General features: G+C 33.1%; 1 protein-coding gene across 5 annotated transcripts in view; it reads right to left on the bottom strand.

The window, feature by feature from the left end:
• ano5a (anoctamin 5a) overlaps positions 1 to 11363 on the bottom strand; it is a 59418-nt gene extending 48055 nt beyond the window's left edge. For 4 of the 5 annotated variants that reach the window (XM_009298193.5, XM_073943393.1, XM_021470757.3 and 1 more), the window contains exons 1-2: positions 11161 to 11363; positions 5135 to 5196 (exon numbers count right to left, since the gene is read on the bottom strand). In XM_009298193.5, the coding sequence (XP_009296468.1) occupies positions 5135 to 5196; positions 11161 to 11233 (135 nt within the window). In that variant the 5' untranslated portion in view covers positions 11234 to 11363. Of the gene's footprint in view, positions 1 to 538; positions 656 to 5134; positions 5197 to 11160 lie in introns of those variants that run through there. The other variant, XM_073943395.1, reaches the window with a different exon arrangement.
• Positions 11364 to 12379: the final 1016 nt, after the last annotated feature.

Raw genomic sequence — 12379 nt, 5'->3', positions numbered from 1 at the left:
AAATTGTTCCCATTTTAATGCATTTCTTACAAATTGTTCCCATTTTTAATGCACTTCTTACAAATTGTGCCCATTTTTAATGTATTTTTTCCTAAATTGTTCCCATTTTTAATGTATTTTTTCCAAATTGTTTCCATTTTTAATCCATTTCTTCCAGATATAACTGTAATAAAATATAGTTTTTTTAAAGAAGTGTTATTTTAGTATTGTGACTTTATTTCCCATTTTCATTTTAGTAAAATCAACATTTACTTCTTACTTCTTTTGCTTTTTCATTTGCATTTCAGTACATTAAGCTAAACAGTAGATATTATTTAATTTAATTTTGCATTAATCATTTTTTAAAGGAATAGAAAGGTTTTAATTAGCTAACCGACCTTACTTAAAAAAAACAAAATTTTTTATTAATATTTATAACAACCTATTGCAATCTATAAAACACACGATGGACAATCTGAAATAAAACTGTGTTTTCATGCTACAGTTTCTTTAAGACACATTCCAAACTCACAGCGAGCACAAACACACTCCTTCTTACCCCTTTAAAGCTGCTGATGTGCGCAGTGTTTTCTCTCTCACACTCCTCACACACAACCACTGAAGAGTGACTCGAGCACACAGACACTGTGCTTGTGCATTCAGACACAACACTCAACCTGGACTACATGGACAGAAGAGAGGTGTCGGCGGTCACTGAGAAGCAGATCACTGGTCTTTCATTCATTTAAAGACACAGAATGTCTTTTCACTACTAGAGGGTGCGCATTCGCAACAAACAAGAGTGCAGTTTGATGACGCTGTGACTACGTGGGGAATCATGGAAGTTGTAGTCTTTATTAAATAGGATGTCTATTGCATCTTTGCATTGACTTAACATGTGTGAATGCATCATAATAAAACCAACACAATTTTGTGGCAATTCGTAACTTTCTGAGTTAGTCGCTGACATTAATTTGTATAATCTCATTCCTAATCTAATGCACATCTATAGAGAATGCACCATAATAAAACCAGAACAATCTCACTGCATTTTTTAAATTTAGTGACTGATATTAATTCCTATAATCTCATTTGTACGTTTTAGTTCGATCTGCTCATCCCCCAATGAGGAATAGTGTTAGGGAAGGGGTTTTGGCACACACCTCATTTTTAAAATTGAACATTATCATATGAATTCTGAAAATACGTTTAATTTAAAGGCAGAGTATGTAATTATCATGACTAAAAGGTAAATATTCATAACAAATATGAATGTAATCATATTAATTCCTTCAAAATAGCCACTTTTTTGACAGTAATTATCATATAAATAATATAAAGGCACAGTATGTCATTTTCACCACTAGAGGGCGTGTGTTCACAACAAACAAAGGCGCAGTTTTATGACGGTCTACTGCATCTTTGGTGTAAACATTATTAAAACCAACGCAATTTAAAAATCGTACATTTTCATATGAATAAAATTGTAAGAATTCCGTCGAACTAAGCACTTGACAACATGCATAAATTACATAAAATGGCTCCTTGTGAGATCAGGATGAATATAAACACACAATATTTTTAAAGCATCTTTGCTGTTTCTCTGTTTCTATAAATTTGAACTGAAAATCAATGATGTGTGATGACGTAAGCATGAACACACAGCGGATCTATCTAACAACATAAAATCTCACTAGTTAAAATAGCTTATTTCTGTGGATTGCTTTCAAACATTTCTCCAAACATTTAGAGTAATGTAAGTGTATCAGTCAGCAAAATATTAAACACTGTTCTAGTGGTTTCTGGATATTTTAATAAAAAAATCGTACATATTGTGCCTTTAAAAAAACTGAAGGGCGTCAAAGACCACAAAAACATAATAAACAAAAGGCAATGGAAAGTGTAGAGAAGGGCGGAGGAAAGATAACAGCTAAAGTGACCTTCAGTCTTTCTTGATGATTATTTTATCAGTGCAGAGATTTGAGGGAGAACTGGGGTGTGTGATATTTATAGTACGCGATAATATTGACATTACTTAGCCAAAAACTGAACACAAGCGCATTTCGAGAGTCCAGATGCATTGGTTAAAGATCTGTTAATAACTAGCTAATAATTCAGATTAAGAACGCAAAAAATATCCCAAATGGGTTTGTGTTTTTATATATTAATAAGCCGTTATAGTTCAGTAACATCACAAACTATTTTTGCAAATATTAGATGTATTACAAATAATATGTGATACTGATATTAAACTACAGTCTACCAAATAAGAAGTTCATACTGACTGAGTTGCATTTTATACTAAATATTGTCACTTTTTCAGTTGCCTATGAAAATAATTAAAGTCAGAGCAGAACATTTGCGCATCTCATAGCAACACTTCAGTGTTTTAATCCTGAATTAATCTATTTTTAAACATATGATCAAAGCCATGATTCAATGATCCATTCATTAATACTGTTAGTTGCTTTGTTTCTGAAATGAGTCTGCCATTTTAAAAGAATCATTTGTTCGAATGATTCAATGAATCGCTCATTAAAACATGGATTTGTGCCACTTGTTGGCAATTTTAGTCCCATATTTGCTCAGGCCTAAATTAAACCAAATATTTTTTAATTATCATTATCATAAATAAATAATTGAATAAATAAATTAATAAATAATATCCAATTTTGTTTGTCAATATTGCACATCCACATTGTGATTACTTATGTACTTATGAACCTTTATTTATGCTCTCTAATGTTGTTTAAACTTGTATGATTATTATATATTTTCTGTGAAACACAAATAGAGATATTTTGAAGTCTGTCCATGCTGCTTTTTCACATGCAATGCAACTGAACAGAAACTGGGGGTCTGTTAAGGCCTAAAGAATTACTGAAAAGCACCTTAATAGTATGCCAACAGTACTCAGTTTGACCTCTATTCCAAGCCTTTAATATTTTACTATGGCACACATCTATATCATAACTTTAAATATTGCTATAATACATAATATTGGCAATTATTGCCAACATAAAGATAAATACAAGGCTTCCAATGAATTTTAGTGTTGCCGTCATGTAGACAAATCTGACTTGTAAACTTTTAGACAAATTCAAGATGTTCGGCCAATCACATTGCAGTAAATCAGTTGGCCAATCACAGCACTCTGGCCTAAGGCGGAGTTTTGTACAATCTGGACCTCAATCAGATCTCTTTCAGTTATGGTGTCTGGGAATAGAGTTGCTCCAATAATGTAGAATGTGAATTAAATATATATATATATATATATATATATATATATATATATATATATATATATATATATATATATATATATATATATATATATATATATATATATATATATATATATATATACATACACACACACACACACACACACACACATACATATGTATATACATATATATACATATATGTGTGTGTGTGTATGTATATACACACACACACACGTATATATATATATATATATATATATATATATATATATATATATATATATATATATATATATATATATATATATATATACTGTATATATGTATATACTGTATATGTATATATACACATACACACACAAAACATTACAATACACCACAGTTTACTGTAGTAAAAATTCTATTATACTGCCTACTACCATGTTTATTACAGTTTATCAGTTAACTATAGTCAATATTACAGTGATATGCTGTAGCATTCATGAACCTTGGTGTTGTAAATATTATAATATACATACAGCGTATAATACACTTTACTATAGTATTACTATAAATAACTATAGTATTTTTTCATGTGGCAACCGTCACATTTGTCATTACCACAAAACATAAATCATAAACATAATATGTAGTGGTCCCTTATGGGATATATTAATATCACCATGGTCAAATCTGATTAAATATGCAGAGGGGAAAATAAGTTGCTGAAGAACTACTGAGAGATTTCAGCTGCTGTCTGGGCTTTCACTCCCTTTCTACACCTCACTTTCTTTATGTGTTCAATACTTTTTCTTTGTGTCATTTAATTTTATTACTCAGAACTTCATTTGTTTACTAATGAGATTTGTTTTCTTTGCATATATGGATTTCCTTGGTTGCTACCAACACCCGGGGAAAATTTCAGGTCAACGGCACATTTAAAATGTGTATGTTTTCTAAGAAAAAATGGTTCAATACTTGTTAATTCTTGTTTTCCCTGCTGTATACCATGCCAAGACTGAATATTAAATACATACTGAATATTAAATACATACAAGAAACTTTTGCTGAGTCCTATTTTTGAGTCCTAGTCCTCATTCACATTCAGGATGAGCATACTGCAAAACTCCATTCAAGATCAAAACAGCACAACAATGTGACATTGAACATTTTGATTACATTATTCCATCAAAAAACTGCACGCTAGTTTCTCCAAAGGCTGTTTTGCTCACAAAATGAGCTGTAAACCAAAACGAAAGATACTTAAGAGACTCTGGAGAACAGGTACAGCTTATTTTTCATATGCAAAGTAGTGTACATGGACGTGTGTGGCGAAAGGAGAGCTCATTTGAATGAATGTGTCATGATGGAGGAACACCTGTCCGCTGATGTGAGTTAATAAAGTACACGGGGATGATCTAATAAACATAAACATCTCTTATTAATGCATCGTCCCGTGACGAAACACCATTTGTGAAACGCAGATGTTTAAAAACTTCTCTATTGATTGTCTATTTACCTATTCGTCTCAACAAAAAAGCTGTATAATTACTTTAAATGGATTCCCATTTCAAATAATGAATGCTCCGGAAAATAATTAGATTTTAAACAATGCTAGCGTGCAGTTGTGAGTGGTTGCCGGGGTCGCATTGTTTGTTAGTTGCTGTTTGGTTACCAGAGTGCTTCTAGTGACTCAAATCTCAAGTCTCTAACCTAAATCTGTCTGTTGCTCTGAACGAGACGGTTACATAATAAAGCAAAAAGGGATTTCCCTGCTGCAAATGCTTCTTAACAAGCGTAAGCACCCTCTGAATATAAGACTATGCTGGTATTTGTTGCTCAATAGAAAGGAAAGCAAAACTAGCCAGCATACATCAGCCAGCATGGAAATTCAATGATTCCACTAACCCTAATAGCAAACGATTCAGTGTAGAAACTCAAGTTTTTACCTCAGCATTCTCAAGTTGAAACGTCTCCTTATCCGAATTGGAATGGAAGCCATTGTTGTCTTCTGAAATCAATAAAAAAAGAATTATTAAAATTATTTTATTAAAATTATTAACATTATTTTCAACATCTGTTGAAAATGTTTAAATGACAAAAAAGTCTTCCTTTAAAAATGAGTCGTTGTGAAATCAGTGTCAATTTTATTTAGATAATATGAACAGTTCCAGAACTCTCAGTTATTTTGTCACACTTTGAAGGTGCAAAAATAGGTGAAGGTCATAGAAGAAAAGGGTTTTTCAGAAACCAAAACAATAACAGTGTGCGCACATTAGAATATGTGCTGTTTAATTCCTTATATCTGTGAGCAATTATTATTAACGCTTTACAGTTAATATATGGATATTATAGAATGTGAATAGTTTATTAACATATCAAAAGATGACAGATTTAAGAATCACAGGCCAGCCCTGAATACTGATGAATTGTTTTCCATTATTTTAAATAATAAAATAGTTTGAGGACAGTTTGAAACATTATATATATATATATATATATATATATATATATATATATATATATATATATATATATATATATATATATATATATATATATATATACAGGGTTTGACATTAACTTTCTTGGTTAATAGCCACTCGCCATTATCACTAGCCATAATTTTGTTGTTGGGAAAATATATTTCATATATATTAATTTGTCTTTGGCATGGGTTGCAGCATGCTAAAATGACTTCATTTAGATTTTGTGTGTTTTCCACTTGCTTCCTCGATGATTAAACACTTTTTTGTTTATGAGCTTACTCGATGAGCAAATGGGTTATGCTTTCATAAAAAAAAGTGTCGGATTGCAATTAGTTTTCTTTCACAGGACTATTCAGGGCTCAACGCAATAATGATTTACCATTTTTTTTTCTCTGGCCACAACAAACTAATCATTTCCTTGCCAGAAATTTTAAGTAATGTGTCAAAACAAGCAAAATATTGCTGTATACATACAGTTTTTATTCAACAAAACATAAATATATATATATTTTCACTCATCTGAAACTATGCACAGTGATCTGTTCTGACTCAAAATCCCATATCACCCGTTAACTATGCCTCTAACAACATATTAAAGCAATATTATTGTAAAGGATTATTATTAAACTATATTAAAAAAAATAACAGCAAGAAAAAGAAAGCGGGTAAAAAACATTCTGTGCGCGATAATGAAATGAGGATGCCGCGCACACGGTTAATGTTAGGCCAATTAATAATCTGTTCAAAGAATGGTTAAAGAGAAAGCGGCAGCAAATGCTATATATACACACACACATATACAGTTGAAGTCACAATTATTAGCCCCCCTGTTTATTTTTCCCCCAATTTCTGTTTAACGGAGGGTAGATTTTTTTTCCCAACACATTTCTAGACATTATAGTTTTAATAATTCATCTCTTATAACTGATTTATTTTATCCTTGCCATGATGACAGTAAATAATATTAGACTAGATATTTTTTAAGACACTTATACAGCTTAAAGTGACATTTAAAGGCTTCACTCGGTTAATTATACTAAAAAAAATAAATTGCTTGAAGGGGATAATGATTTTGACCCTAAAATGTTTTTTTTTTATTTTTTATTAAAAACTACTTTTATTCTAGCCGAAATAAAACAAAGACTTTCTCCAGAGGAAAAAATATTATCAGACATACTGTGAAAATTTCTTGCTCTGTTAAATATTTGGCAAATATTTAAAAAAGAAAAAAAATTCAAAGGGGGCTAATAATTCTGATTGCGACTGTATATCGCTGATATGTGCTGTGAATTAAATGTATTTTATGTGCATGTATGCTAATTGCAACACTCAACAACATCACATACTTTTTTCAACATTGTGCAAATCTATAAGAAAAAACACTGTATTTTGTGCGACTTCTGTTCTGTTAGAGAATAATCTGTGTTACATCTTACAGTAAACATGGTTTTCGATCCCAATTGCTGACCGCATGCTGACACACACTCCAAAAGCAGCTAAATAAAGCTGAAATCCTAGAAGGTTTCTCATCAGAACTAGCTAAATTTACTTCAGGCCAGACTCATGTTTAAGTTGGGTTCTCCAAAAACCACGGTTAACTCCCTACAAGAGGAGAAGCACTGTAATAGCATGCTTGACTTTCTAAATCCAGACATCTAAGTGGATATTTGAGCATCCTTTAAAAATTGTTCATGAAGGATCTTCTCAGTTTCATTTATCAACACCAAAATATGCACCTACTTTATAATACATTATTTACAATTATTTTTTGTATCCGATGTCCAAGACTACGCACCTTCTTCAAAAATGATCACATATATTAAAATGTCAGACCTTAATATAAGCATCGTAATAGACCTACTTCATATAGTTTGACACAGAGAGGAGAAAAATAACACTTCAGTTATATTCAGTGAGAAAATAAGCAACACTATTTGGTGCACTTGCTGATATTTATTCAGCCGTATATAACTCAGATATCTTGTTACAGTGAACGGAAGGTAAATCAGTTAGATCCTGAAAGCAATATATCAGACATAAAATCCTAAAATCTTCTTATTAACATAATATTTTATATAATAATCAAATTAGGTAAGTAACTTCAGTCTAGTAAGGCCCAATCCCAATTTTACCCCTTAGCCCTTCCCTTTACCCGTACCCCTCGTTTTGCGCATGCCCGTGAAGAGGTAGTGGTGTCCCAATACTCTTTAGCTTAAAGACGTAGGGCTAAGGGCAAAGGGGTATACACCCCTTCAAATTAAGATTTTTCAGGACCACACTCGAAACCAAGGGGTAAGAAAATTTACCAGAATACACCAGCCACAGCGGCACCCGGAGATAAGGAGACCCACGAAAGCAATCATTTATTAATTATAATTATTTGAGATAATTTATATAATTAGGCGAAGCAGTGGCGCAGTAGGTAGTGCTGTCGCCTCACAGCAAGAAGGTCGCTGGTTTGAGCCTTGGCTCAGTTGGCGTTTCTGTGTTGAGTTTGCATGTTGCATGAATGAATTTATACAATTATTATATTCACAATCCATTATGCATAAAGTTTTTTATTTATTTATTTATTTATTTATTTATTTAATGAAATAAAAATGTACAGATATACAGCTGCAATTTAAAGTTTTTTTTTTTAAACAGGAGCCAGAGTAGGGCTGGGCCGATAAATAATATTATATCGAATAGCGAAAAAATTTGTGTCAATAACAATGTACATTTTTACATATTTATACAATGACTTTTATACTCTATATTGATCTAAGAGCCAATCACACAGCAGAAATGTGCAATGAATGAAATCTTATAGTGTGTTGATATTAGAGATGTACCGAATTTTCGGTCGCTGAAAATTTATCAACCGAAAATATATTATGCCATTTAATGGACCCTCTTAATTTTTGTAGCGACAAATATTGTGGGTTACAATTATAAAAGAATATTTTTTAAAATTAATATTTTAAACCTGGAAGCATTAACAACTTATATTGAAATATACATCGTTATCGTTCAATATGGAAAATAATTATCGAGATTGCATTTTTGCCATATGGCCCAGCCCTAAGATAAAGCGTTTAAAATAAATACATATAAGCTTTTATTTCTGAATACCGATTCACATTCTCAACTTTACTTTTCTCTCGCTATAAATTATTCTTATTTTTCTTTTAATCTTCACCTGTGAATTGCGCCGAATAAATCAATCATAGTATCTTTATGCTTTGAGGCATGTGATTGGCTGTTTGCTTCTGACTGTCTTCATTTGCATGCATGAACTCAAGATCAAAGCCAGAGTTAACAGTGAAACTTGATGATCAATGTCATGGTATGCCAATGAAGCCACTTTGTTTGGTTTTGTCAACTCAAAACTAATCTTGTAATCCTGAGTTTGTTTAGCCACAGTCGTGGAACAGGCCAGTGGTCTCTCTAAACCTTGCTCTGATTGGCCTGTTGGACCATATTAAATGCCTCCTTCTTCATCTTACCCCAGACATTCTCAATAATGTTCATATCTGGTGACTGGGCTGGCCAATCCTGGAGCACCATCTTTGCTTTCAGGAGCTTTGATGTGGAGGATGAAGTATGAGAAGGAGCGCTATCCTCCTGGAGAATTGTCCCTCTCCTGTGGTTTGTAATATAATGGGCAGCACAAATGTCTTGATAGCTATCCTTATGCTTCGAGACATGTGATTGGCTGTTTGCTACAGATGTCCCACCTTCATTTGCATGCATGAAACTCAAGATCAAAGCCAGAGTTAACAGAGAAAGTTGATGATCAATGGTTCCAACAAAGCCACTTTGTTTGGGTTGTCAACTTAAAACTAATCCTGTAATCCTGAGTTTGTTTAGCCACCGTCGTGGAACAGGCCAGTTGTCTCTCTAAACCCTGCTCTGATTGTCCTGATTGACCAGTTTATTGTTAATACTCAAAATTGAACACTGATTAGCACCATATCTGAATTTTAGCACTTGCAATAACACTTTTAAGTCTCAGCTACAATGTCTGAGTGAACAAACACCATCAACTGGCATAATGCAAATCAAAATAGAGTACTTTAAAAGCTTCACACTTTCTCATCACCACTGTAACAAAACTGTGCCAACTTTAGGTACAGCAGAGTGTAAACCTGGAAGTGAGAATGCGTGCGCGAGCACAGGAAACGGTGAGCACATGCCACATATACTGTGGTTAGTAACGCGCACGCAGAACAAAAAAATAGATACACAAGCTACAATAACAAACTGGCATTAATAGTCACAAAGTTGAAGGTGAAGGCTTATATGATTTAAGTGGCAGAGAATTAGTCTTTGGTCCTAGAGTGTTAATTAAAGACAAAGTTGAACGCATGGATGTGTTTATAGAGCCCGTTATCAGCTTATCTGGGAACTCCTCGAATGCTGCGGACAAGTGAAGACAAAGTCAGCAACATTCAGACAGGTCTAACACGTGCAGACATATGCAATCTGTCTTTACATTAGTAATACAAGAAGAATTTACTATCAGTCATAGTATGATTTTAACCCACAGAGCTCTGTTCAACATAGTTTAAAGTAGTGTTTTAATCATACTGAGGTCTCTGCACAACCTATTAGTGTTGTACTTAGACCCATTCCAATACATGTGTAATGAGTTAAAGCAGAAAACGCTCTGTAGACTACAACTATGACCAGGAGAATGGAAAGTATGTGACCATTTTAAAGGGACAGCCTAAAAAGGAACATTTGCTCAAAATAACGTGGATCTAACCTTTTATGATTTATTAATTCTTCTGTTGAACACAAAACCAATATATTCTGTCATTCACAGACATCCACAAAGACCCTTTAAGGTAAAACTTGATCAAGTGTTCAAAACAAAGTGAATAAAAGTTCATAAAACTCAAAAATATTTGTCATTGTACATTAATGTCCACCTATTTTACATGTATTAACTCATATATTTGAAATAAACACTTCTAAAATCATACTTTAAAATTATTTAGCGTATAATAATACACCATTTTCCAGTTATTAGGCTATTTTTGTAATTGTGAAATCTAATTTGTTTAAGTTATACACCATTTCCCCCCAGTGTAGCTTATACTTGTTATATGCTAGCTGTCAGTGTTTATTATCAACTTTTCCGTTGCTACAATACTGTAGGTACACTTAGCTACAGAATTAAACGCCAATGACAGACTTTCCCAAACTAAACAACACACATTACAAGCTGGTAATGAATACAGTTATTAAAATTAGCACTAAATGTAAACTAGCTAACGTAAATAAGACGTTGTCGCGCATAATTAGGACGGAACGGATATGCGCATTTGAAAAATCCCCTCCTCATGACATTAACTCTTCACAAGACACATTTTAAATAAGTCAAATTAAAAATGAAAACACATCCAACTTTCATATAAAGCACAAAACTGAGCATTAGTGAGTATTTTCCGACTATACCCTTGTGTGGAAATGTGTAAAGGCGTGTTTGGGACACTCACCGCCGCTGGACCAAGCAGTTCGGCTCATTTCTATAAGCGTCTCATCACTCGACTTTTGCGATCCGCGATTCATTTTCAGTCTTGAAGTGAACTAATTTGTTGTAGTTGTATAAGTGAAAGATCTTTCCGGAGCCCACGCCCCGTGATCTGATCTCCAGTGCCCGAGGACTGACCGCTTACTTCACGCTCAGCGGATCTGATATGCCCACTCGGGTTGGTCTTGGGTCTCCTTTGCTGTTTACGATCCCTACTATGGCAAAAGCTGTACTTTTAATATTCATAAGCAACCGCTGCTCTATTGGACGGTTGTGATGTGACGTCAAAGCGGTCTAATGAATATCCAAATCCAAATGTTTAATATTCATGAGGTAATCCTTCCACGTTCTTGGGTTGGTAAATTCGCTGTGCACTCTTGCTTTAAAGGCGAGGGATGTGGAATGACCGCAATTTTGTCGGCAAAACTTCAAGGGATGCCCATTTTAACTCTTAACCCTGGGTTAGCTTAATTGTTCATTTAGCTTAAAGAACAATAATTTTAGGATATATATAATTTATTAAAATACTCCTTAAATGTAAAAGTGCACAAGGTAATAGATTAAACATAATTTATAAAATTATATTGATTTCTATTCATTATTTTTTTCCGGCTCAGTCCGTTTATTACAGATTTTCTTGTAAGCTTTGACCTGGTTAAAGAAACTAGGACCCCTTCCATTTTCCCCAACACTATCCCAGCAGAGCAAAACCATGTCTTGCAGATGTGTAAACCCTTTCTCGTTGGATTGACACATTTTGCCCAAAATTTTTTAAAACAGTTATTACGGATGTCATTCAAGCACTCCAAACCCCATTGTTTTAGCTATGGTAACCAAAAAACCATCTATTCCTAACTATTAGAAACTAAGATCAGTATGAAATCTCTGAGTCACTGGTTTGACAGTGCAGAAAATTCAATTAGCAATCAGTCTGCAAACCTCATTTAAAAAAGGTGGCAGGTCTATGTTGTTCTTTGCCAGTATGGATGGAGGAGGTCAATCCTTTCAATAGATTTTCCTTTATTTTGGTTTGCATGTGTTTTCTGTTATATCTACAGTGTTTAATTGGGTTCTTTTTGTTTTGTTTTTACTTTATTTTAGTTTTCAGCCACAGTTTGAAAAAAAAAATGTCATGAATTTAATACATTTTTAATCAAAGCATTTCTTATTCTGGATCAAATTAT

The sequence above is a fragment of the Danio rerio genome, chromosome 25, assembly GCF_049306965.1.
Source record: "Danio rerio strain Tuebingen ecotype United States chromosome 25, GRCz12tu, whole genome shotgun sequence".
NCBI lineage: Eukaryota > Metazoa > Chordata > Actinopteri > Cypriniformes > Danionidae > Danio > Danio rerio.
The sequence above is the reverse complement of the archived record's forward strand: the minus strand, read 5'-3'. Positions and strand labels throughout refer to the sequence as shown.